This window comes from Oncorhynchus keta, chromosome 18 (genome assembly GCF_023373465.1).
Source record: "Oncorhynchus keta strain PuntledgeMale-10-30-2019 chromosome 18, Oket_V2, whole genome shotgun sequence".
NCBI classification, from domain to species: domain Eukaryota; kingdom Metazoa; phylum Chordata; class Actinopteri; order Salmoniformes; family Salmonidae; genus Oncorhynchus; species Oncorhynchus keta.
In genome coordinates, this window is record NC_068438.1 from 33,515,742 (window position 1) to 33,542,403 (window position 26,662).

At 42.0% G+C, this 26,662-nt stretch overlaps 2 protein-coding genes across 2 annotated transcripts in view; one reads left to right on the top strand and one right to left on the bottom strand.

Moving 5' to 3' along the window:
* LOC118372238 (EF-hand domain-containing protein D1-like) overlaps window positions 1-11,955 on the top strand; it is a 26,618-nt gene extending 14,663 nt beyond the window's left edge. The window contains exons 2-4 of the mRNA XM_035758058.2: window positions 30-177; window positions 3,093-3,227; window positions 11,171-11,955. Coding sequence (XP_035613951.1) covers window positions 30-177; window positions 3,093-3,227; window positions 11,171-11,305 — 418 coding nt within the window. The 3' untranslated portion in view covers window positions 11,306-11,955. The remainder of the gene's footprint in view (window positions 1-29; window positions 178-3,092; window positions 3,228-11,170) is intronic.
* A 3,779-nt stretch (window positions 11,956-15,734) lies between these two features.
* kcnj13 (potassium inwardly rectifying channel subfamily J member 13) lies at window positions 15,735-20,945 on the bottom strand. The gene is made up of 4 exons (XM_052467976.1): window positions 20,728-20,945; window positions 17,122-17,380; window positions 16,564-16,900; window positions 15,735-16,324 (listed from the first exon to the last, which is right to left on the bottom strand). The coding sequence occupies exons 2-4, from the start codon at window positions 17,320-17,322 to the stop codon at window positions 15,750-15,752; spliced, it is 1,113 nt and encodes a 370-aa protein (XP_052323936.1). The 5' UTR covers window positions 17,323-17,380; window positions 20,728-20,945; the 3' UTR covers window positions 15,735-15,749.
* Window positions 20,946-26,662: the final 5,717 nt, after the last annotated feature.

The window sequence follows — 26,662 nt, forward strand, 5'->3', positions numbered from 1 at the left end:
TTCATGGATCAACCCTCTTCTTTCTGTAGGTTTGACAGTGGTAAGGACGGCTTCATAGACCTGATGGAGCTGAAGATGATGATGGAGAAGCTGGGAGCTCCTCAGACCCACCTGGGCCTCAAGAACATGATCAAAGAGGTGGATGAGGACTTCGACGGCAAGCTGAGCTACAGAGAGGTGTGTGTACTGTATTGTCTACTTCCATGTCAATTTCCCTGTGTGTGTGTGTGTGTGTGTGTGTGTGTGTGTGTGTGTGTGTGTGTGTGTGTGTGTGTGTGTGTGTGTGTGTGCCTCATAGAGGCCTGTTAATTACAGTGTGTATTTTCTAACTGCAGTAAAACATATAGTGCCTTCAGAAAGTATTCACACTTGACTTTCCAACATTTTGTTGTGTTACAATCTGAATTTAAAATGGATTCAATTGATATTTTCGTTGTCATTGGCCTACACACAATACCCCATAATGTCAAAGTAGAAACATGTTATTTTTATGTTTAGAATTTTTGCTACTTAATTAAAAAGGAAAAGCTGAAATGTCTTGAGTTAATAAGTTTTTAACCCCTTTGTTATGGCAAGTCTAAATACTTTCAGGAGTGTAAATGTGCTTAACAAGTCACATAGTAAGTTGCATGGACTCACCCTGTGTGCAATACTAATGTTAGACATGATTTTTTAAATGACATTAATGTACCCCAAACATTATCTGTAAGGTCCCTCAGTCGAACAGTGAATTTCAAACACAGATTCAAACACAAAGACCAGGGAGGTTTTCTAATGCCTCGCAAAGAAGTGCCCCTATTGGCAGATGATTAAAAATAAAACTACAGATATTGAATATCCCTTTGAACATGTAACATTTTTAATGCACTTTGGATGGTGTATCAATACACCCAGTCACTACAAAAATACAGGTGTCCTTCCAAACTCAGTAGCCGGAGAGGAAGGAAACCTCTCAGAGATTTCACCATGATGCCAATGGGGACTTTAAAACAGTTACAGAGTTGATAGGAGAAAGGAGAAAACTGAGGATGGATCAACAGCATTGTAGTTACTCCACAATACTAACCTAATTGACAGAGTGAAAAGAAGGAAGCCTGTACAGAATACAAATATTTCAATACATGCATCCTCTTTGAAACAAGGCACTAAATTAATACTGCAAAACATGTGGCAAAGCAATTATCTTTTTGTCCTGAATAAAAAGTGTTATGTTTGTGGCAAATCCAATACAACACATTACTGAGTACCACTCTCCATATTTTCAAGCATAGTGGTGGCTGGGTCATGTTATGGGTATGCTTGTAATCTTTAAGGACAAGGGAGTTTTTCAGGATAATTTAAGATAATTTACGGAATGGAGCTAAGCACAGGCAAAATCCTAGAGGAAACCTGGTTCAGTCTGTTTTCCACCAGACACTGGGAGAGGAATTCACCTTTCAGCAGGACAATAACCTAAAACACAAGGCCAAATCTACACTGGAGTTGCTTACCAATAAGACCATGAATGTTCCTGAGTGGCCAAGTTACAGTTTTTACTTAAATCTATGGCAAGACAGGGGTGTGAATACTTATGTAAATTTCAGAATTTCATTTTTAATAAATGTGCAAACATTAAACGTTATCATTATGGGGTATTGTGGGTAGGTGGGTGACATTATTATTGGGGATTTTCTCGCAATTTTGAATTCAGGCTGTAACAACAAAATGTGTAATAAGTCAAGAGGTATGAATACTTTCTGAAGGCACTGCACTGCTCTCAGGACTGTCTGTAAAAGGCTGTGTCTCCATATCACTCTGTGTGTATGGGGGGGTCTCTTAATAGCAAGGCTGTGCTCACTGAGTCTGTACATAGTCAAAACTTTCCTTAATTGTGGGTCAGTCACAGTGGTCAGGTATTCTGCCACTGTGTACCCTCTGTTTTAGGGCCAAATAGCATTCTAGTTTGCTCTGTTGTTTGGTAAATTCCTTCCAATGTTTCAAGTAATTCTCTTTTTGTTTTCTCATGATTTGGTTGGGTCTAATTGTGTTGCTGTTGCTGTCCTAGGGCTCTCCTTCTCTTTTCTACCCCTTCCCTCTCTCTTCTTCCTCCCACTCTCCCTGTCTCCCTCCTTCTCTTTCCTACCCCCTCCCTCTCCCTTCTCAGGAGCTAATTCGCAATCTTTCCAGCTCCAGTTTGAAGTGATTGTGTTAGCTGTGTTGTTGGCTAGCTCCTCTGAACAACAGTGTACTGACGAGAGAGCACATTTTCTATGCCAGGCGAAATCGTGCCTCATTATCTCATTGTTATGGATGTTTCCAAATAAATGTCTCTAGAAAGCAGCTTAAACAAATGCAAATGCAGCTACTTTGCTGTTATTCTGGCTGCACTTTTTGAAGTGACTGTAAGTTAGCCGTAGTTGGCTAGCTAGCAAGTAAGGGATAAGAAAATTGCCAGCCAGTATTGCAAAGCTACATTTAGAACAAACGACTGGATCGCTCGCGTCCACGGATACAGAAAAAAAAGACTGAACGTCTGGGTCGCGTCTCTAACAACCGGACCAATAGAACGAACGACCACCCAGTTTGGGCAGCAACCCTAGATTTGTGTCGGGACTATATCTTGTGGAAGGATGAAATAGTATGAATAAATTCATAAAAATAACTTTTTAATGAAAATATGTCCATCATTATTTGAATATGTTGGTAACCCGTTGTATAAAGTGATAATGCCCTCAATGGCCGGTGTTTGGAGGATATTTTGGCACAGTTTACCGGACGAACACCCGTGCCAATATATCCTCCAAACACGGGCTTCTTGGGCATGATCACTTAAGTGAAGCTTTGTAGGGATTGCAAGCTATGAAACACAATTGGTGTGGCAGTACATTAAATGTAGGACCCTATATTTGACAAAAAAAGTCATTTCATAGCCATTTTAGAGCAAAAAATGACCTACAATAACATATTCTGTTTATTTCACAATGCGCAGTGCACTGTAATACAACTCTGTGTCTATGTATATATTTTACAATCTACTGATCCAAAAAGTATAGATATGTATAGTTCTGCCTGAGCCTCTCTTACCCACCTTGATGTTTTCCTTTCTCCTCCAGTTCCTGCTGATCTTCAGGCGAGCAGCTGCAGGCGAGCTGCTGGAGGAGAGTGGTCTGATGGCTCTGGCCAGACTGTCTGAGATAGACGTCTCCACAGAGGGAGTCATGGGGGCACGGGCCTTTTTCGAGGCTAAGGTAGGACTGGGATGGAGGAAGAGGAGAGAGAGAGAGAGATGTGTGTGTGTGTGTGTGTGTGTGTGTGTGTGTGTGTGTGTGTGTGTGTGTGTGTGTGTGTGTGTGTGGTGTGTGGTGTGTGGTGTGTGTGTGTTAGAGGTCGACCGATTTTGATTTTTCAACGCCGATACCGATAACCGATTATTAGAGGACCAAAAAAAGCCGATGCCGATTAATCAGACACGTTTTTAAAATGTATTTGTAATAATGACAATTACAACAATACTGAATGAACACTTATTTTAACTTAATACAATACATCAATAAAAATCCATTTAGCCTCAAATAAATAATGAAACATGTTCAATTTGGTTTAAATAATGCAAAAACAAATTGTTGGAGAAGTAAAAGTGCAATATGTGCCATGTAAAAAAGTTTGAGTTCCTTGCTCAGAACATTTTAGATAAGCATGCTCCGTTCAAAAAATGCAGAACCAAGAACAGATACAGCCCTTGGTTCACTCCAGACCTGACTGCCCTCGACCAGCACAAAAACATCCTGTGGCGGACTGCAATAGCATCGAATAGCCCCCGTGATATGCAACTGTTCAGGGAAGTCAGGAACCAATACACGCAGTCAGTCAGGAAAGCTAAGGCCAGCTTCTTCAGGCAGAAGTTTGCATCCTGTAGCTCCAACTCCAAAAAGTTCTGGGACACTGTGAAGTCCATGGAGAACAAGAGCACCTCCTCCCAGCTGCCCACTGCACTGAGGCTAGGAAACACGGTCTCCACCGATAAATCCATGATTATCGAAAACTTCAATAAGCACTTCTCAACGGCTGGCCATGCCTTCCGCCTGGCTACTCCAACCTCGGCCAACAGCTCCGCCCCCCGTAGTTCCTCACCCAAGCCTCTGCAGGTTCTCCTTTACCCAAATCCAGATAGCAGATGTTCTGAAAGAGCTGCAAAACCTGGACCCGTACAAATCAGCTGGGCTTGACAATCTGGACCCGCTATTTCTGAAACTATCTGCCGCCATTGTCGCAACCCCTATTACCAGCCTGTTCAACCTCTCTTTCATATCGTCTGAGATCCCCAAGGATTGGAAAGCTGCCGCAGTCATCCCTCTCTTCAAAGGGGAGACACCCTGGACCCAAACTGCTATAGACCTATATCCATCCTGCCCTGCCTATCTAAGGTCTTCGAAAGCCAAGTCAACAAACAGGTCACTGACCATCTCGAATCCCACCGTACCTTCTCCGCTGTGCAATCTGGTTTCCGAGCCGGTCACGGGTGCACCTCAGCCACACTCAAGGTACTAAACGATATCATAACCGCCATCGATAAAAGACAGTACTGTGCAGCCGTCTTCATCGACCTCGCCAAGGCTTTCGACTCTGTCAATCACCATATTCTTATCGGCAGACTCAACAGCCTCGGTTTTTCGGATGACTGCCTTGCCTGGTTCACCAATTACTTTGCAAACAGAGTTCAGTGTGTCAAATCGGAGGGCATGCTGTCCGGTCCTCTGGCAGTCTCTATGGGGGTGCCACAGGGTTCAATTCTCGGGCCGACTCTTTTCTCTGTATATATCAATGATGTTGCTCTTGCTGCGGGCGATTCCCTGATCCACCTCTACGCAGACGACACCATTCTATATACTTCCGGCCCGTCCTTGGACACTGTGCTATCAAACCTCCAAACGAGCTTCAATGCCATACAGCACTCCTTCCGTGGCCTCCAACTGCTCTTAAACGCGAGTAAAACCAAATGCATGCTTTTCAACCGATCGCTGCCTGCACCCGCATGCCCGACTAGCATCACCACCCTGGATGGTTCCAACCTTGAATATGTGGACATCTATAAGTACCTAGGTGTCTGGCTAGACTGCAAACTCTCCTTCCAGACTCACATCAAACATCTCCAATCAAAAATCAAATCAAGAGTCGGCTTTCTATTCCGCAACAAAGCCTCCTTCACTCACGCTGCCAAGCTTACCCTAGTAAAACTGACTATCCTACCGATCCTCGACTTCGGCGATGTCATCTACAAAATGGCTTCCAACACTCTACTCAGCAAACTGGATGCAGTCTATCACAGTGCCATCCGTTTTGTCACTAAAGCACCTTATACCACCCACCACTGCGACTTGTATGCTCTAGTCGGCTGGCCCTCACTACATATTCGTTGCCAGACCCACTGGCTCCAGGTCATCTACAAGTCCATGCTAGGTAAAGCTCCGCCTTATCTCAGTTCACTGGTCACGATGGCAACACCCATCCGTAGCACGCGCTCCAGCAGGTGTATCTCACTGATCATCCCTAAAGCCAACACCTCATTTGGCCGCCTTTCGTTCCAGTACTCTGCTGCCTGTGACTGGAACGAATTGCAAAAATCGCTGAAGTTGGAGACTTTTATCTCCCTCACCAACTTCAAACATCAGCTATCCGAGCAGCTAACCAATCGCTGCAGCTGTACATAGTCTATAGGTAAATAGCTCACCCATTTTCACCTACCTCATTCCCATACTGTTTTTATACTGTTTTTATTTATTTACTTTTCTGCTCTTTTGCACACCAATATCTCTACCTGTACATGACCATCTGATCATTTATCACTCCAGTGTTAATCTGCAAAATTGTATTATTCGCCTACCTCCTCATGCCTTTTGCACACATTGTATATAGACTGCCCATTTTTTCTACTGTGTTATTGACTTGCTAATTGTTTACTCCATGTGTAACTCTGTGTTGTCTGTTCACACTGCTATGCTTTATCTTGGCCAGGTCGCAGTTGCAAATGAGAACTTGTTCTCAACTAGCCTACCTGGTTAAATAAAGGTGAAATAAAAAAAATAAAAATAAAAATGAGAACATATGAAAGTTGGTGGTTCCTTTTAACATGAGACTTCAATATTCTAAGGTAAGAGATTATAGGTTGTTGTTAATATAGTATTTGACTATTGGATGTTCTATGTTCTTATAGGCACTATAGTATTGCCAGTGTAACAGTATAGCTTCCGTCCCTCTCCTCGCCCCTACCTGGGCTCGAACCAGGAACACATCGACAACAGCCACACTCGAAGCAGCGTTACCCATCGCTCCACAAAAGCCGCAGCCCTTGCAGAGCAAGGGGAATAACTACTCCAAGTCTCAGAGTGAGTGACGTTTGAAACGCTATTAGCACACACACCAGCTAACTAGCTAGCCATTTCACATCGGTTACACCAGCCATTAGGCTGATAGGCTTGAAGTCATGAACAGTGCTGTGCTTGCGAAGAGCTGCTGGCAAAACGCACAAAAGTGCTGTTTGAATGAATGCTTACGAGCCTGCTGCTGCCTACCATTGCTCAGTCAGACTGCTCTATCAAATCATAGACTTAATTATAACATAATAACACACAGAAATACGAGCCTTTGGTCATTAATATGGTAGAATCCGGAAACTATCATTTCGAAAACAAAACGTTTATTATTTCAGTGAAATACGGAACCGTTCTGTATTTTATCTAATGGGTGGCATCCCCAAGTTTAAATATTCTTGTTACATTGCACAACCTTCAATGTTATGTCATAATTACGTAAAATTCTGGCAAATTAGTTCGCAATGAGCCAGGCTGTCCAAACTGTTGCATATACCCTGACTCTGCGTGCAATGAACGCAAGAGAAATGACACCATTTCACCTGGTTAATATTGCCTGCTAACCTGAATTTCTTGAAGCTAAATATGCAGGTTGAAAAATATATACTTCTGTGTATTGATTTTAAGAAAGGCATTGGTGTTTATGGTTAGGTACAGTCGTCCAACGATTGTGATTCTTTCGCAAATGCGCTTTTGTTAAATCATCCCCCAGCATTGCATCGATTATATTCAACGCAGGACACGCTAGATAAACGAGTAATATCATCAACCATGTGTAGTTATAACTAGTGATTATGATTGATTGATTGTTTTTTATAAGATAAGTTTAATGCTAGCTAGCAACTTACCTTGGCTTCTACTGCATTCACGTAACAGGCAGGCTCCTCGTGGAGTGCAATGAGAGGCAGGTGGTTAGAGCATTGCATTAGTAACTGTAGGGTTGCAAGGTTGGTCCCCCAAGCTGACAAGGTGAAAATCTTTCGTTATGCCCCTGAACAGTAGTTAACCCACCGTTCCTAGGCCGTCATTGAAAATAAGAATGTGTTAATTGACTTGCCTAGTTAAATAAAGGTATATAAAAAAAAGATTAGGCAAAATCGGCGCCCAAAAATACAGATTTACGATTATTATGAACACTTGAAATCGGCCCCAATTAATCAGCCATTCTGATTAATCGGTCGACCTCTAGTGTGTGTGTGTGTGTGTGTGTGCGTGTGTGTGTGTGTGTGTGTGTGTGTGTGTGTGTGTGTGTGTGTGTGTGTGTGTGTGTGTGTGTGTGTGTGTGTGTGTGTGTGTGTGTGTGTGTGTGTGTGTGTGTGTACAGTTACCAGTCAAAAGTTTGGACACCTACTCATTTAAGGGTTTTTCTTTATTTTTTACTATTTTCTACATTGTATAATAATAGTGAAGACTTCAACACGATGAAAAAACACATATAGAATAATTTAGTAACCAAAAAAGTGTTAAACAAATAAAAATAGATTTTATATTTTAGATTCTTCAAAGTAGCCACACTTTTGCCTTGATGACAGTTTTGCACACTCTTGGCATTCTTTCAACCAGCTTCATGAAGAATGCTTTTCCAACATTATTTTCCAGCATATGATGGAGTTCCCACATATGCAGAGGATTTGTTGGCTGCTTTTCCTTCACTCTGTGGTCCAACTCATCCCAAACAATCTCAATTGGGTTGAGGTCAGGTGATTGTGGAGGCCAGGTCATCTGATGCTGCAGTCCATCACTCACCTTGGTCAAATAGCCCTTACACAGCCTGGAGGTGTGTGGGGTCATTGTAATGTTGAAAAACAAATGAGATGGGATGGCGTATCGCTGCAGAATGCTGTGGTAGCCATGCTGGTTAAGTGTTCCTTGAATTCTAAATACATCACAGACTGTATCACCCGCAAAGCGCCTGCAAAGCACCATCACACCTCCTCCATGCTTCATGGTGGGAATCACACATGCAGAGATCCTCTGTTCACCTACTCTGCGCCTCACAAAGACAAGGTGGTTGGAAACAGAAATCTCAAATTTGTATTCATCAGATCAAAGGACAGATTTCCAAGCAAGTCTCTTCTTCTTATTGGTGTCCTTTAGTAGTGGTTTCTTTGCAGCAATTTGACCATGAAGGCCTGATTCTCCGCTGAACAGTTGACGTTGAGATCTGTCTGTTACTTGAACTCCGTGAAGCATTTTATTTGGGCTGCAATTTGTGAGGCTGTTAAATCTAATGAACTTTTCCTCTGCAGCCGAGGTAACTCTTGGTCTTCCTTTCCTGTGGTGGTCTTCATGAGAGCCAGTTTCATCATAGCGCTTGATGGTTTTTGCGACTGCACTTGAAGAAACGTTCAAAGTTCTTGAAATGTTCTGAATTGGCTGACCATGTTGTAAAGTAATGATGGACTGTCATTTCTCTTTGCTTTTTTGAGCTGTTCTTGCCATAATATGGACTTGGTCTTTTACCAAATACGGCTATCTTCTGTATACTACACCTACCTTGTCACAACACAGCTGATTGGCTGAAATGCATTAGAAGGAAAGAAATTCCACAAATGAACTTTTAACAAAGCACACATTTTAATTTAAATGCATTCCAGGTGACTACCTCATTAATCGGGTTGAGAGAATTCCAAGAGTTTGCAAAGCTTTCATCAAGGCAAGGTGGCTACTTTGAAGAATCTCAAATATAAAATATATTTTGTTTAAAACTTTTTTGGTTACTACATGATACCATATGTGTTATTTCATAGTTTTGATGTCTTCACTATTATTCTACAATGTAGAAAATAGTAAAAATAAAGAAAACCATTAAATGAGTAGGAGTCCAACCTTTTGACTGGTACTGTATGTATATCTGTACACTACCGTTCAAAAGTTTGGGGTCACTTAGAAATGTCCTTGTTTTTGAAATAATCTATTTTTTTGTCCATTAAAATAACATACATCAGAAATACAGTGAGACATTGTTAATATTGTAAATTACTTTTGTAGCTGGATACGCCTGATTTTTAATGGGATATCTACATAGGTGTACAGAGACCAATTATCAGTAACTACCATTCCTGTGTTCCAATGGCACGTTGTGTTAGCTAATCCAAGTTGATCATTTTAAAAGGATAATTGATCATTAGAAAACCCTTTTGCAATTATCTTAGAACAGCTGAAAACTGTTGTCCTGATTAAAGAAGCAATACAACTGGCCTTCTTTAGACTAGTTGAGTATCTGGAGCATCAGCATTTGTGGGTTTGATTACAGGCTCAAAATGGCCAGAAACAAAGACCTTTCTTCTGAAACTAGTCAGTCTATTCTTGTTCTGAGAAATGAAGGCTATTCAATGTGAGAATTTGCCAAGAAACTGAAGATCTGGTACAACGCTGTGTACTGCTCCCTTCACAGAACAGCGCAAACTGGCTCTAACCAGAATAGAAAGAGGAGTGGGAGACCCCGGTGCACAACTGAGCAAGAGGACAAGTACATTAGTGTCTAGTTTGAGAAACGGACTCCTCACAAGTCCTCAACTGTCAGCTTCATTAAATAGTACCCGCAAAACTCCAGTCTCAACATCAACAGTGAAGAGGTGACTCTGGAATGCTGGCCTTCTAGGCAGAGTTGCAAAGAAAATCCATATCTCAGACTGACCAATAAAAATAAAAGATTAAGTAAAAGAACACAAACACTGGACAGAAGGAAGATTGGAAAAAAGTGTTATGGACAGACGAATCTAAGTTTGAGGTATTCGGATCACAAAGAAGAACATTCGTGAGATGCAGAAAAAAAATGAAAAGATGCTGGAGGAGTGCTTGATGCCATATGTCAAGCATGGTGGAGGCATGTGATGGTCTGGGGGTGCTTTGGTGGTGATAAATGTGGAGATTTGTACAGGGTAAAAGGGATCTTGAAGAGGGAAGGCTGTTGCTCCATTTTGCAATTTCATGCCATACCCTGTGGACGGCGCTTAATTGGAGCCAATTTCCTCCTACAACAGGACAATGACCCAAAGCACAGCTCCAAACTATGCAATAACTATTTAGGGAAGAAGCAGTCAGCTGGTATTCTGTCTATAATGGAGTGGCAGGCACAATCACCGGATCTCAACCCTGTTGAGCTGTTGTGGGGCAGCTTGAGCGTATGGTAAGTAAGAAGTGCCCATCAAGCCAATCCAACTTGTGGGAGGTGCTTCAGGAAGCATGAGGTGAAAACTCTTCAGATTACCTCAACAAATTGACAACTACAATACCAAAGGTCTGCAAAGCTGTAATTGCTGCAAATGGAGGATTCTTTGAGGAAAGCAAAGTTTGAAGGACACAATTATTATTTCAATTAAAAATCATTATTTATATCCTTGTCAACGTCTTGACTATATTTCCTATTCATTTTTGCAACTCATTTCATGTATGTTTTCATGGAAAACAAGGACATTGAAGTAATCCCAAACTTTTAAACGGTAGGGTATGTATGTGTGAGAAAAGGTTGGTTTATGTGTCAATGTTATAGAATCAATGCCCATGACAAACCATGTTGATTGGACAAGGGAAGGGTGTGTGACATGTGTCCCAGATGTATAGCACTCAGCTATTTTAAGAACTGACTTACATTAGCTGGCCTGATTTATTCCTCATCTTTCCCATCATAGCAGGATTCTACATCAGCATGTCTTATGCCACATCCAACCTCTAGTGGTAGACAGAGAAATACAGTGATAGTGTGTGTGTTCTGTGCTGTTTTTGAGTCTGTTACATCATCCAATGTTTCAGGTACAGATTTAGAGTGGTGTTATATAATCCTGGCTGTACTGTAGATCTAATTGTGTTGTATGGTGCAGGTGCAGGCTCTGAAGGTGGGCAGTAAGTTTGAGGCTGAGATCCGAGAGGAGCAGGAGGAACGGAAGAGACAGGAGCTAGATAGGAAACGGAGACAGGCTGCTTTCAAAGAGCTGCAGTCTGCCTTCTGCTCTTAACACAGTAGACACACTAAAACACACACACACACTAAAACGTCCATGATCACACGCAGACTTACATGCACTGAAAGGGAGGTTTAAAAGTAGTTCCACAGCCTCCCTGAATACACAAATAAGAGTATTTTATTGAATAATGCAAGAGATTACTAATACGGTTATTGTTATGTTATGGCTATTATGATTGATTGTTGTTATTATTGTTCTAATGAATATGATTGTATTAGCTATTATACACAATATTCTCACATGTCAAACAGTGAGGTCATGCCTATTTTAAGGAAATAGATGGTTCTATTTGCCATCAGTCATTTAATAGTTTGATGTTCCATACTGAAAAGGTTTTGTGGAGAAATGTATTGACCAATGTATGTGTAGAAGGAAAAGGAATGTTACAATACCTGTGTCAAAAACAGTTTCTCAACATTTTTTTCTGTTGAAACATTTTCAAAATCACTCTGTGAATCTACATTTTTACTTTTGGCAGATTATACAGATTGTACTATTATATTGAATATTGACCATGTTTGTTTAATTTCTAGAAACATACCATCATGTAACACTGTAGCAATATGTTGTCTTATGCGTTCTGAAATGAAAAGGAAATGGATGTATTGTATTTTTCCATAAATAAAACAATGGTAATCACATTCTGTCTGCTTTCTCAATAATGTGTGTATTCTAGTGATGTCATATAGTTTGCTGCTCTGATAAGTTTCCAACAGCTGTTGCACAGTACCGGTGAGGAAAGACAGGGGGCAGCATGGTAGCGAGGCTGACTTGACATAGTAACATACACATCCAGCTGTAATACCCTCATCGCCATACAAGATTACATTTTGTAGCCAATTGTCATCCACGTTCAACATGTATAGAATATTATGTTATTTAGTAAAACATTGGGTATCGTGAGAGATTCTGTGAAATGAAGTATAGAGAAAGTATGAACAAGTATTGTTTCTCTATTTGAATTGTTCAGAAAATATTATTTTATTACATGTAATGTACACTGTACAAGCCATTGGAACATGTATTATGATACAATAAGATTTTATCTCTCTTTCTTTCCATAACATTATTTCCATTTACTCTTTAATATTTGTTTATTGCTGTTGACTCAAATGCATGATGTAATAGTGATTTCTGTCTTTACATAAATTCAAAGGGAAAATATAAAGATGATCTACTTACATCTTTCTCCAAATGTTTCGCCTATCACTAAAGTGCTCAATCTAAAGCCATAGCATTTTACATATTCAACATGTGTAATCAATGTATAACATAGTATTACATTTCATCTTTGACTAATATTTGGCGTAAATAGACACACACTGATTTCAGTGAAGATTTCTCATAAACATTTAAGGCAGTAATCTAATCAATGTTGCAGTTAAATCAACTAATATCTTCTAACGCGTGATACCTCAGCTTAAAATGATTGAAGACATTGAGTTGTCACCTTTCAAAGTGGGATGGTCTACATTACAGAGGCTGCGTTTACACAGACAGCCCAATTCTGATAATTATTTGTAAAATATTACCAGGAAAATCTCTTTTGCCAATAATTGGACAGAATATCTGATTTGGGCTGCCTGTGTAAATGCAGCCAGAGTGTATTCCATAGCAGCGTAGTGTTATTGATCGTGGAATATCATCCTTCATGGCAGTGAATGTAACTGTTGGTTCTAGAGTTCTCAGGTAGCTAGAACATGTTCTACAATCTTGTGTTCTTTATTCCACTAGACCAGATATGTCCAAACTGGGGTACTTGCACTGCCGTCAGGTGTACGCCAAATAAAAATGTTATTCCCACTACATTTATATTTTCCAACGGGGCTATACAATTGGGTGAGTTTTTTTCTCTCCTGAGTAGCCTCGTTTCACTGCCAAAAATAAAATTAAACCATCTAGTGTTTAGTGAAATAACAACACAATGTCAAATACAGGTAGCCTAGTCAAATAATTAACATCCAATCACATTAACCGTTACTCTCTCGCGAGAAACCTTCACTCTTGGGCAGGCATTTAGAAACGAAACATGATCATTTGAAAAATAAGCCACAGGAGTTTTTTGAGCAAGAATAAAGACGAATTTCGAGTAGTAAGACGTATAAAAGCAACAGATACCATTTATAAGAAGGGGCTAGAAGCGTCTTATATGGTGAGCTACCGAGTGGCTAGGACAGGCAAGACCCATACTATTGTGGAGGAATTCATTCTTCCTGCTGGATATGGCTGGGGCAATGCTGGGGAAAAGGCCAACAAAAACTACACAGACAATGACTTCATCAAACAACACTGTTTCACGACGCATCAGTGACATGGCAGGAGATGTTTTGAAACAATTACTGCTTCGCATACAAGCCAGTGAATTCTACGCGTTACAGCTGGATGAGTAAACAGACGTAGCGGGCCTGGCACAGCTCCTGGTATCTCCGTTACGTTTATGGGTGGTCAATTAAGGAAGACATCCTCTTCTGTAAACCACTGGAAACCAGGACAATATGAGAGGATATTTTTAAAGTACTGGACAGGTTTGTGACATCAAATGGACTTTGGTGGTCAAGATGTGTTGGTATCTGTACTGATGGCGCAAAAGCCATGACAGGGAGACATAGCGGAGTGGTAACGCGCCTGCAAGCAGTTGCTCCCGACACCACTTGGGTACACTGCAGCATCCACCGAGAGGCTTTTGCTGCCAAGTGAATGCCTGATAGCTTGAAATACGTTTTAGACACTACAGTGAAAACTAAAAAGCAAGGCCTCTGAACTCTCATGTATTTTCTGCATTATGCAATGATATGGGCAGCGACCATGTGACGCTTTTACAACATACAGAAGTGCACTGTTTATCAAGGAGCAAAGTATTGACAAGTTTTTTTAAAAATTGAGAGACGAGCTTAAAGTTTTCTTTACTGACCATAATTTTCACTTGTCTGACCGCTTGCATGATGATGAGTTTCTCACACGACTGGCCTATCTGGGTGATGTTGTTTCTCACCTGAATGATCTGAATCTAGGATTACAGGGACTCTCCACAACTATATTCAATGTGCGGGACAAAATCAATAAGTTTTCTGTCTGCATTAACAAGGACAACACACAGGTCTTTCCATCATTGTATGATTTTTTGTGTGCAAATGAACTCAAGCTTACGGACAATGTCAAAAGTGATATAGCGAAGCACCTGAATGAGCTGGATGTGCAATTACGCAGGTACTTTCCCGAAACGGACGACATAAACAACTGGATTCGTTGTCCCTCCAGTCCACTTACCGTTTTCTGAACAAGAGAGCCTCACCGAAATTGCAACAAGCCGTTCTGTGAAAATGTAATTTAATCAGAAGCCACTGCCAGATTTCTGGATAGGGCTGCGGTCAGAGTTTCTTGCCTTGGTAAATCGCGTACCTTGGTAAATCGCGTACCTTGGTAAATCGCGTACCTTGGTAAATCGCGTATTCTCAGCCCTCACTAGCATGAAAACTAAATACAGGCACAGACTGTGTGCGGGAAATGATTTAAGACGGAGACTCTCTCCAATACAACCCAACATTGCAGAGTTATGTGCATCCTTTCAAGCACACCCTTCTCATTAACCTGTGGTGAGTTATTCACAATTTTCTATGAACAAATAGGGTTTTATATGAAAGCAAAAAGTAAATGATTGATTATCATTATATTATTATTTGTGCCCTGGTCATATAAGAGCTCTTTGTCACTTCCCACGAGCAGGGTTGTGACAAAAACACACTCATTCTTATGTTTAATACATGTATCATATGTGGTAGGCTTACAATGATGGCAAAAAACAACATTTGAGAGTGCGCTGACCTTGATGCTAGAGGTACGCAGCTGGAGGTTGAATGTTTGAAGAGCTACGGGACTGTAAAAAGTAGGTAGCTGATACCAGGTAGCAGAGCCATAGAAACCTGTCCCTCCCATAATGTCCCTAACTCTCCCTTTCTGCCCCTATCTATATCCCTATGTTGCTACCCTCCCTGCCTCCCTCACACACACACACACACACACACACACACACACACACACACACACACACACACACACACACACACACACACACACACACACACACACACACGCACGCACGCACGCACACACACACACACACACACACACACACACACACACACACACACACACACACACACACACACACACACACACACACACACACACACACACACACACACACATTGTAAACCCTGGAACCCATCCATCCCAAGTTGTCTCTGTCCCTTACTCCTCTCAGCTTTACCCTATTCCCCTTCTTTCCCTTCTCCCACGCTTCCTTCTCCCCCTCCTCCCACGCTTCCTTCTCCCCCTCCTCCCATGCTTCCTTCTCCCCATCCTCCCCCTCCTCCCACGCTTCTTTCTCCCTCTTTCTCCTACCCCTCTTTCCCTTCCACCCTACTCCTTTCCCCCCTTACTCCATCCTGTCACTCCCGTCCCCGTTGATCTGCACCACACACTCCTTGTCCAGCGGCTCCTTGCAGTGGGCCATGCCAAAGTGCTGACTGCTCACCTGGTACCTGCCATGCTTGTCCAGCCCCATGGCGGGCACGAAGCGCCGCTCAAACTGGATCTCCTGGCGCAGATAGGACGTTCTTTTCTGGCAGGCGTCGCCCGTGCCCTCCTGTGAGGCGGAGAGAAACACCACTAGCTCAAAGTGGCTGGTGCTGCCCTCACGCAGGGCTGGGTAAAGGGGGCTGTGGCGGTCCAGGATGTGGTAGAAGGTGAGGGGGAAGATGAAGAATGGGCAGGGGCGGGGGCCCAGCCGGTCCAGCTGGAAGTCCAGGTTGGTCTGGTGCAGGACCTGGTCGTCTCTCTCTTCGTACAGGACGGCACTGACCTCCACATCCACCAGGGGGCGGCGCAGAAGGTTGGTGGCCCGGAACATGAGGCAGGGCTGGCCCTGGTGCTGACCTACCACCGCCTGGGGGCTGAACTGGATGGCCCCCGCACGCTTCTGGGGACGGGCGATCTTAGCCACAAACGCACCTGAAGGGCGGGGATGGGTAAGAGAGAGAGTGAAGATTTACATATCAGTCATTTTCCTTAGAATGAGGTATGTTCTATTTTTTTAAATCTCAAGAGACCCATTGAAACAAAGACCGAATATAAACAAGAAAGTAAAATAACGAAGATGAAGATCAAACAGCTGTTCCCTTAGCATTGAAAGGTACAACAACAAACTGAGAAAGTGAGAAAGAGAAGGGATCCTCTCCATTAGAAAGTACCTGTGATGAAGGCTTCCAGCATGAGCCCCAGCAGCATCTGAACCGCCAGCAGGGCTATAGCGCTGGGACAGTCCCCACTGGGGAACATGGTGCCGTACCCTATGGTCAGCTGGGTCTCCAGGGAGAAAGAGAAGGCTGCAGTGAAGCTGGTGATGTGTTTGACACACACTACGTGACCCTCTGGAGGAGCGTCGTGGTCCTCCACCGCCAGGTCTCCATTGAAGTGGGCCAGTAGGTACCACAGGCAGGCGAACAGCAGCCAGTGGGCCACGAAGGAGGTGCAGAAGGCCAAGAGGACCCAGCGCCAGCGCAGGCACACCACTGCCCCCCACAGGTCCTGCAGGGACGAGCCAGGGTATATTTACCAATTCAATTATTGCTGGTTTCCCAGACAGAGATAAAGCCTGATCCTGGTCTAATAATCAAGTTCTTAATATATGTCTGCGAATCAGGTGCATAGAGTGTCTGTGTGTAACTTTTGATTTTAAGTTTACTTTTCCATTTAGTCAGCAGCACCTCTTCAACTATTTAGGGTGTGCGTCAACTCATTTATTTTACCTGTAGAGCTAGCAGCCAGGCAGAGGCAGAGGCCCAGGAGGGCCACAGGCCAGGAGAGGGAGGGGAGGAGCGCAGGGCACAGTGACCATCCTTGGTCACCAGACGCTGGCAAGACAGGTAGGATGGGGATGATGTGGACAACAGAAGAGGGGAGGAGGAGACCTTGTTCCCGTCCAGGTCGTTGGTCATTTTGGTTGTCATGGTTACAGGGAGGTGAGGGGTCGAGGGCAGGCAAGTGGGCAGGTCAGGATAAAGGTATCTGGAAACAAGCATAATTATGCCAAGAATCATAGAAGACCATTTATAACAACTTTATAAACATGGACAACTTTGACTTTACAATTCCACTTTGACACTGTTATGCAGTTCGTTATGTACATAGGGGGACAGACAGAGAGACAGAAACATCCAGAAACGTCTAGAATGTTGTTGCAGGTGATTAGAGAAGTACTCAGTGGGGTATCTGTCAGTGGAACACAGCGACATGCAGAGCAGGAATGTGGTGAGTTTAATCTTGGAGGAACAGACTCAGTAACAATCACTACAGTACCAGACTGGGACTTCACTCTCCCTTCTGTTCTCTAGTCTTGTTCAGCAACATGTTAATATGCTTTATGGATGACAAATAATATACACCCTCCTCATGTACTGACTGTAGCCTATATGATGGCTATATGATTTTTCTGTCAGAACTCGAACAAGGTTCACCAAGAATAGAGTATGATCATGTTTGAGGTTTATATGAGATTAAATGTGCTTTTTATGAAGTCTCTTGATTGCATTGTGTATATATAGCTAGCTTTAAGAGACGAGCTGAGAAAACATTGCACATATATTTTACAAAATGTTTTTTAAGTGCTGTATCTTACTCACATCATGGACCAGAGGGACTTAAAGGGATTGTTCTGTGTGTAACTTTAGCCTGTAAACTGTGAACCCTGCACTGTCTGTAAGTATACATTACATTACATTTAAGTCATTTAGCAGACGCTCTTGATACAGCTAACAAAGCTGTTCCTTTGATACAAAAACACTTAAATAATGTACATGTCGAAAGCTGTACAATATCTGTACAGTTCACACGGTAAAATTGTGTTATCGTTTTTCTGTTTTTCTGGGTAAGGGATAAAATTACACTTGGTAGTAAAAACTAGCCCTGAGCCTTGACTACACATGAGGACAGTTACAAAATATTCAATTGTTGCTAAATGTTGTGGGAGCCTCGCTGGAGTAAGGGATTTTTATCATCAACATTATAATTGTGCAGTGGTGTAAAGTACTTAAGTGAAAATACTTTAAAGTGCTACTTAAGTAGTTTTGGGGGGTATCTGTACTTTACTATTTATATTTTTGACTACTTTTACTTTTACTTCACTACATTCCTGAAGAAAATATTGCACTTTATACTTCATACATTTTCAATGACAACCAAAAGTACTTGTTACATTTTGAATGCTTAACGGGACAGGAAAATGGTCAGATTCAAGCACTTATCAAGAGAACACGTGGTCACCCCTACTGCCTCTGGCCTGGCGGACTCACTAAACACAAATGCATCTTTTGTAAATAATGTGTGGGAGTGTGCCCCTGTCTGTCCATACATTTTAAAAACAAGAAAATGGTGCAGTCTACTTTGCTTAATATAAGGAATTTTAAGTGATTTATACTTTTACTTTAACTTTGATACACTTAAGTATATTTTAGCAACTACATTTACTTTTGACACTTAAGTATATTTTAAACCATATACTTTAAAACTTTTATTCAAGTAGCATTTTACTGGATGACTTTCACTTTTACTTGAGTAAGTTTCTATTAAGGTATCTATACTTTTAGTCAAGTATGACAATTTTGTACTTTTCAACCTCTGTAATTGTGTGTCATAAAATGTGGAATATTGAAGCACTTATGTTGGCTAATTCAACGACAGATTCTTTACAGTCAGAACTAGTCACTGGTACAGGCTACAAGTCAGGCTGCGGAGGCTAGCTGCTAGCTACCACTTCTTCTCTCTAGGGCAAGCATGGGCCTGTTATTACAGAAATTCTATAGGGTAATAGTAAACATGGCTATGTGTTAGCACAGTTAGAAGTGCTTCATTTTCCTGAGGAGGCGGGATGCCATCTTGAGAGAGGCCATCAGAGAGGCCGTCACATGAGGGGCATACGGCGTGCAGAGGAGGCAAACACACACACACACACAATCACATAGACACACACACACACACACAATCTCATAGACACACACACACACACACAATCACATAGATACACAATCACACACAAGAAGAGGTTACAAATCTCCCATATCCCCCCATGTCTTTTGGCCCTGGCCCTTTTCTCCTCAGCGTATATGTGGGATAGCGGCGGCTATCAGATGATGTTAACAAACAGCACTCTGTCTGTGTGCTCTCAGTGTGGATTGATGAGGGGGCTCAGTGGCTGCTGAGATAGTTTGGGGCTGTTGGTTGGAAATATTGTAGCTGGGCTACACAGCTCCCGAAGCTATAGCTTAGTTTAGCCAGCGATGATACTGCAAAATGGGCTGCAGGAGAGTTTTTCCATTTTCCCACAGATAAGCTAATTGGAGATAACATATTACTAGCATGTTATTGAGTGTTTGTCTTAGGTGTCAAAGTTTAAGGGGTATCGGTATATGAAAGGAGAGGCTGTTTTACTTGTCCTCCGATTTCACCCTCCACTAGCCTCCACTGGTATTGATTACCGCATCTGACGAATGTTGTTTAATAGCATATGGATGGAAACTCCATTCCCCATTCTATTGTCCAGCTTTACCCCCATCCCCTTAAAGATCCATTGAGAACAAGTGGGGAGAACCTGTTAACCACCCAGAGCTAAACAGTTATAGACACTCAGTTATCTTATAGATAAATCCTGTAAATGCTTTCTCTGTGGTTATTAAACAGAGTTGGACAGGTTGTGCAAGTTGACCTGCCATTGTCCTACTTAGGCCTATATCTAACATGTGTTAAAAATTAAAAGAAACACCCATTTTGTTACTTCTAGCTGGAAAAAGTTGACCTGTTATTTGACTTCTTCAGTCTAGGGTCTCTAAGGGTACAAGCTGTGTTTATGTATTCATTTACATGTACATTATTGACAGTAGATACAGTCTTGGTTAAGTTTAGCCGAAATCGGTGATTCCCCCGGTCAAGTTCTTGCACAATGTTCAAGGATATTGCACAAAATCCATCTTACAATTTAAAGTTGAAAGTAAACATTTTGTATTTTCTTTCTGTAGTGATGCACCACAGTCTCACCTCTCTCTCTCTCTCTCTCTCTCTCTCTCTCTCTCTCTGTGTGTCTCCTCTCTGACTCTGTCTCTCTCTGTCTGTCTGTCTGTCTGTCTGTCTGTCTGTCTGTCTGTCTGTCTGTCTGTCTGTCTGTCTGTCTGTCTGTCTGTCTGTCTGTCTGTCTGTCTGTCTCTCTCTCTCTCTCCCTCTCTCTCTCTCTCTCTCTCTCTCTCTCTCTCTCTCTCTCTCTCTCTCTCTCTCTCTCTCTCTCTCTCTCACACACACAGTCTCGTATCACCCCCTCTCAGTGGCTGGGATCGCCTTACTCCCTGTCTGTCCTTAAGGTTACTCACTGTAGTGTTGCACCAGGGCCAGCGATCACCCCTCTGATGGTGCCCTTTTCACCCGAGCTCTGATCCGAGGGCGGGCAGGAGGCGAGGCGAGGGGCGGGAAAACCACCAAATCCGTGGGATGAGAAGATGGGGGGTAAATCCCAAGGTATTCCCGAGGTAAAGGGAGGAAAAGATAGTGTCACCCCAGGAACTCTTCGGCGTGGGAGCCGGACTGAGCCCAACGCTCTGCTCTTCCGATCTGCAGCTCCGGCTCTCTGCCGAGGATGATTCGATTGGTCACATTACTCTGCATGTGGCCAATTAGTGTTCCCGGAAGGCGAGAGAGGGAGGAGAAAAACCCAAAGAACAACACCTTGTCACAGTTCATTGACAGAGCCAGTTGTAGCTCCTCTGAGTCCTGTGGTTGGTAGGAGTAAATGAGTATAGGAATGATGATGAGAGTGAGGCTCTGGAGGGGGAGTGTGACAACAGGGTGTCTTTGCGTGTGTGTGTGTGTGTGTGAGAGAGAGAGAGAGAGTGGTGGTAATAGAGTCTGTTGTTACTGTCCATCTGTCTTTCTACCCAGACACAAGGGTTTTGTGTTTATCAGACCTTTTGCACTTAGACAGGTGAATAGCTTTCGCCTGTGCAGTCATGTCTAATTGGTGCTTACTTAATGCTGCATTATACAAGTATTTGAACAGGGACATGGAAGACATGCCATGTTGCAAGTGTTGACTAATAAGACATCCAATTTATCCAACCATAATGTAACCTTTAACCTTAACCTAACCCCTAACCTTACCTCAGATAGTAAGGAATTTGTTTAATCACCACATTGCCCATTCCTTGAGAGTCATCATGATATAGTGTTGCTATTGCATGTGATTTCAAATGTGGCAGCCCCTTTTTAACCCTACTTCACAGTGCTTCTTTGTTACTGATTAGGCTGTAGTAAGCCATATTGCAGGAGTTCAAAGGTCACAGCAGGCCGGGTCTATGGGTGTGGTGCTCCCTAACTTCTTTGCTTGTACCCTATCAACTGCCCAGGAGAGCTCTGAAATGTTGCAAAAGTTCAAAGTTCAAAGAAAGATGACTGGGTAAGAGGAGTTGGAAGAGAGAGGGAGGAGAGGAGGGAGAGAGGGATTGATTGTTCCATTGCAAAATCAACCTTCACATTACTATCTACAGCACTCACACTTTCATTAAGTCTTTCTGTTGCTAAGGTTTGAAATGTTGCAAAAGTTCAAAGTTCAAAGAAAGATGACTTGGTAAGAGGAGTTGGAAGAGAGAGGGAGGAGAAGGAGAAAATAAGGATTTATTCCCAGCTAACAATTCTATTGAGAGATAAAAAAAAATGTAATTTCACCTGTAATTTTCCCCTAATGTTTGAGTGTCCAGTTTTCCGTTAGTGAAGGGAACATGCTATCTCAATCTGGTCTCAGAGCATTTCGTATTATTCTGTACTCAAATCCGAGACACTCCATTTAATATGATATGTTAAGTTTTGCATGGTATGTATTAATTTATGGTTATCCATCATCCATTTCGTATGATATGTTACAAATTACAATTCTTATGATACTGTATGCTATGATTTGAAATGTGTACAATACGTTATGGATTAGCAAAACGTACAATATGTTAGTAAATTGGTGGTCTGTTGATATCCCTCTAGCGGTGTGGGGGCTGTGCTTTGGCAAAGTGGGTGGGGTTATATCCTGCCTGGTTGGCCCTGTCCGGGGATTTCGTCAGATGGGGTCACAGTGTCCCCCGCCCCCCCCCCCCCCCTTGTTTCATCCTCCAGTATCTATTCTGCAATAAACTATGTGCCGGGGGGCCAGGGTCAGTATGTCCTACCTGGTGTAATTCTCCTGTCCTATCTGGTGTAATTGTCCTGTCCTATCTGGTGTAATACTCCTGTCCTACCTGGTGTAAATCTCCTGTCCTATCTGGTGTCCTGTGTGAACTTAAGTATGCTCCCTCTAATTCTCACCTCTCTCTCTTTCAACCTCTGAATGCTTTGCTATGAAAAGCCAACTTACATTTACTCTTGGCGATGACCTGTTGCACCTTCTACAACCATAGTGATTTGACCCTGCTGGTCATCTATGAACATTTGAACATCTTGAAGAACGATTTGGCCTTAATGGCCATGTTCTCTTAGAATCTCCCCCCGGCATGGCCAGAAAAGGACTGGCCACCCCCCAGAGCCTGGTTCCTTTCTAGGTTTCTTTCTAGGTTCCAGCCTTTCTAAGGAGTTTTTCCTAGCCACCGTGCTTCTACATCTGCATTGGTTACTGTTAAGGGTTTTAGGCTGGGTTTCTGTATATCACTTTGCGACATCTGCTGATGTAAAAAGGGTTTTATTAATACATTTGATTGATTGGTTGATTGATACATCTACTCAAGTGCCTAGGGAGGAGGGGTTAGGGTATATTCTGGACAGGGATTAACTATGCTGTCATGCCCTGACCTTAGAGAGCCTTTTTATGTCTCTATTTGGTTTGGTCAAGGTGTGATTTGGGTGGGCATTCTATGTTCTGTTTTCTATGTTTTTGTATTTCTATGTTTTGGCCAGGTATGGTTCTCAATCAGGGACAGCTGTCTATCGTTGTCTCTGATTGGGAATCATACTTAGGCAGCCTTTTTCCCTTAGGTCATTGTGGGAAGTTGTCTTTGTTAGGGGCACTATAGCCCTTGTAAGCTTCACAGTCGATTTTGTTATTTCTTGTTTTGTTGGTCAAATTTTACTAAATAAAAGCAAATGTACGCTCACCACGCTGCACCTTGGTCTTCCTTGAATGACGTCCATGACATATACTGGCCTAATAAGCACATGTCCTAGATATATCCTTTATTGGGACAGTGGTAAGGGCATTCGTCATTGCTATTGGTGGCCTGTATTCGAGACCAGCTACGGAAATCACCCTAGTCTCACATTCTTAGCAATATATGATAGTCCTTTAAAACACACCTATCTGATCGATTTAAAATTAGTCTCTCATTGAAAGATGGGAATCTGTAGGATTTCCCCTTGAGCATGAATTATGACCACATTTTCACCACCTCAAAAATGATTATTATTTATTAGTTCTATATTGGTGTGCATCACAAAGAGAACTGTCAATGGCAGTTTATTTGCTCGCCAGCGTAGTCTCGTAAGGATAGCACCTCCTCTGTCTCTCTTTCACTTTGTCTTCTGATTCCTGCGGATTAGGGCCTTGTGACATTTTCGTCCAAATCGAGGCTAGTGATCGCTTTTCTGATGTCCAGAAGCTGTTTGGGGTCATAGGAAATGATAGCGGATACATTATGTACAAAACGAGTTCAAATTAGCGTAAAAAACAGACACAAAATAGCAGTATTGATCCTGTAAGATGGCTGTTATCCGCTACGCAAAATAACATACCCCACCAACATTAGAAAACTATACAGAAAGCCCTTAAATCGCTGAAATTAGTCAATCGAATCAATGATGAGAATAGTCAGATTAACCAACACCTGACATGGACATGGTAGTGTAGCAGGGAGATCAGAGTATCATGTAGCAAGAAGTTAGTTCAAATCCCAGAAGACATGTTGAATAATAATTACTGTATAAATGAACATGCACAATGTAATCATCTATGTCAAATATTTACATTGAAAACAGTTTATATTAAAAGTGTGTCTGAGTATTCCTAACCTTGTCAGCAGAAGAAGAGCTAGGAATGGATCAATGGTTCACAAATCAGAGTAACCATGTTCTGGATAAGTTTGGTGGGATGTTGATGGAATATTCTCCTAGCCCTCAGAAAACTGGACACATGAATGTTCCTGCAATGTTCCCATGAAACATGTGTAGAACATTAATACATTATGTTCTGCAAACATGGCAACCATGTTCTGTGTATGTTTGGTCCGAATTTGATAGAAAATCCTCCTAACCTACAGAAAACTGGGAACGCTGTTGTTAACTGGGTTGTTCCATTGCAAAATCTATCTTCACATTACTACTGTATCTACAGCACTCACTCTTTCATAAGGTCTTTCTTGGCAGCTTTGAAAACTGCAAACGGAGTCGTGTAATAATGTGTGTTTTGGCTTGTTTCAGATCTCTTTAGAAGTAGAAGTCTTTAGGAAGAATGTCATGTAGGTATTATGTTATACCTGCTGTTGTCTCTGACTGACACTCTAACCCTCATTCAACATCATTAGTCTGAAGACAGAGGTAAGGTAAAGAGACAGAGAGAGTTAGAGAGAAGGAGAGAAGGGCACAATTAGGTCATTCACCTGCAGCTGGGCAAAATGTTGCCCCCTCTACCTCCCCCTTTCTCCCTCCAACCTTTTTTCTTCTTCTCCTCTGTAAGCAAAGTCTCTCCGTGTTTCTTTCTTTTCCCCATTTTCTCTCACTCCCTATTTCCCTCCCTTTCTCTCTCTGGTCTGGTTGGGCTGTGTTCAACTATGCTTGTACAACTCCTTTCCTCCACAGTCCCAATCTACAGCACAACAGTGCTTCCCATTGGATTAGCTCTGATATGAGAAGCTGCTTTTTAGTTGTAAACCACTAGAGAGCAGTATACCCTTTACCGTGGCTTTGTCAGTGGTTTGTAGAGTGGTTTGGTATAGTGGTTTTGGCGTTATGGTGTGACAGAGCTGCTGCATAAAAACCTGACTGTGTTTCAGTGAAAATACTCACTGCTAAGACAGTAACATGCTCTGTGTTCACACATACATAAATCACTCCCTCTCTCTTTCTCTCCCTCTTGCCTTCTCAGTTTTTCTCCTGGTTGGTGTTAGCTGACAGGGTGAATTAAATTCCTCACCCTGGCTCTAAAAAACATACTGCTACTGTAGGACCATAAAACACCCTATAGCTGTAGGCGACTCCCAGCTAACAACAACCACTCCCACAACTTTAGAGATGAGTCTCATTAGGTCTCATTAGGTCATTACCTAACCTTTTCATAGGAATGTTCCAGTGATTTAAAAAAAAAAAAATGATTTCACCTTTATTTAACCAGGTAGGCTAGTTGAGAACAAGTTCTCATTTGCAACTGCGACCTGGCCAAGATAAAGCATAGCAGTGTGAACAGACAACACAGAGTTACACATGGAGTAAACAATTAGCAAGTCAATAACATAGTAGAAAAAATGGGCAGTCTATATACAATGTGTGCAAAAGGCATGAGGAGGTAGGCGAATAATACAATTTTTGCAGATTAACACTGGAGTGATAAATGATCAGATGGGCATGTACAGGTAGAGATATTGGTGTGCAAAAGAGCAGAAAAGTAAATAAATAAAAACAGTATAAAAACAGTATGGGATGGGTTAGGACTGTTTCCAAGAGACCATTCTCTTAATGTCAAACACAATTTATCCAGAACGTGGTGACCATGTTGCCAGAATATTGAATATTAATGTTCTAGACACGTTTCATTGGAACGTTGCAAGAACATTCCTGTGTCCAATGACATTTAAAACATAAGACGTTCTATCATGGTCCACTGGAGGTTTTTGTCAAGTTCCCATCTTTTTCTGGAGACATTTTAAGGACGTCGCCTAATCTCTTAAGAAACGATCTACAAAAAAAAGTGTTTCTCTACACATCACCCCTGAACCAGTGATCCATTCAAAGCTTTTTGTCTGCAAGGTTAGGGACACCAATACACAATTGAACATCCATGACATTTTTTTACACACTCATGATTTGATTGTGCATATTTATTTATACAGTCATTATTATTCAACATGTCCTCTCCTGGGATTTGAATTCACAGACTATTGGTTCTTGGCATTACAAAGTTCCTGCTACACCACCATGTCTGTGTCAATTATCAATTAATCCCACTGTTCTCACATCATTGATTTGATTTATTTACTTATTTAAAAAATGTTAGGGTTTTCTGCAGAGTTGTTTAATCTTCATGTTTTAATGTTACTCCTTAATCACAGTCCCCAAGTCCAGAAC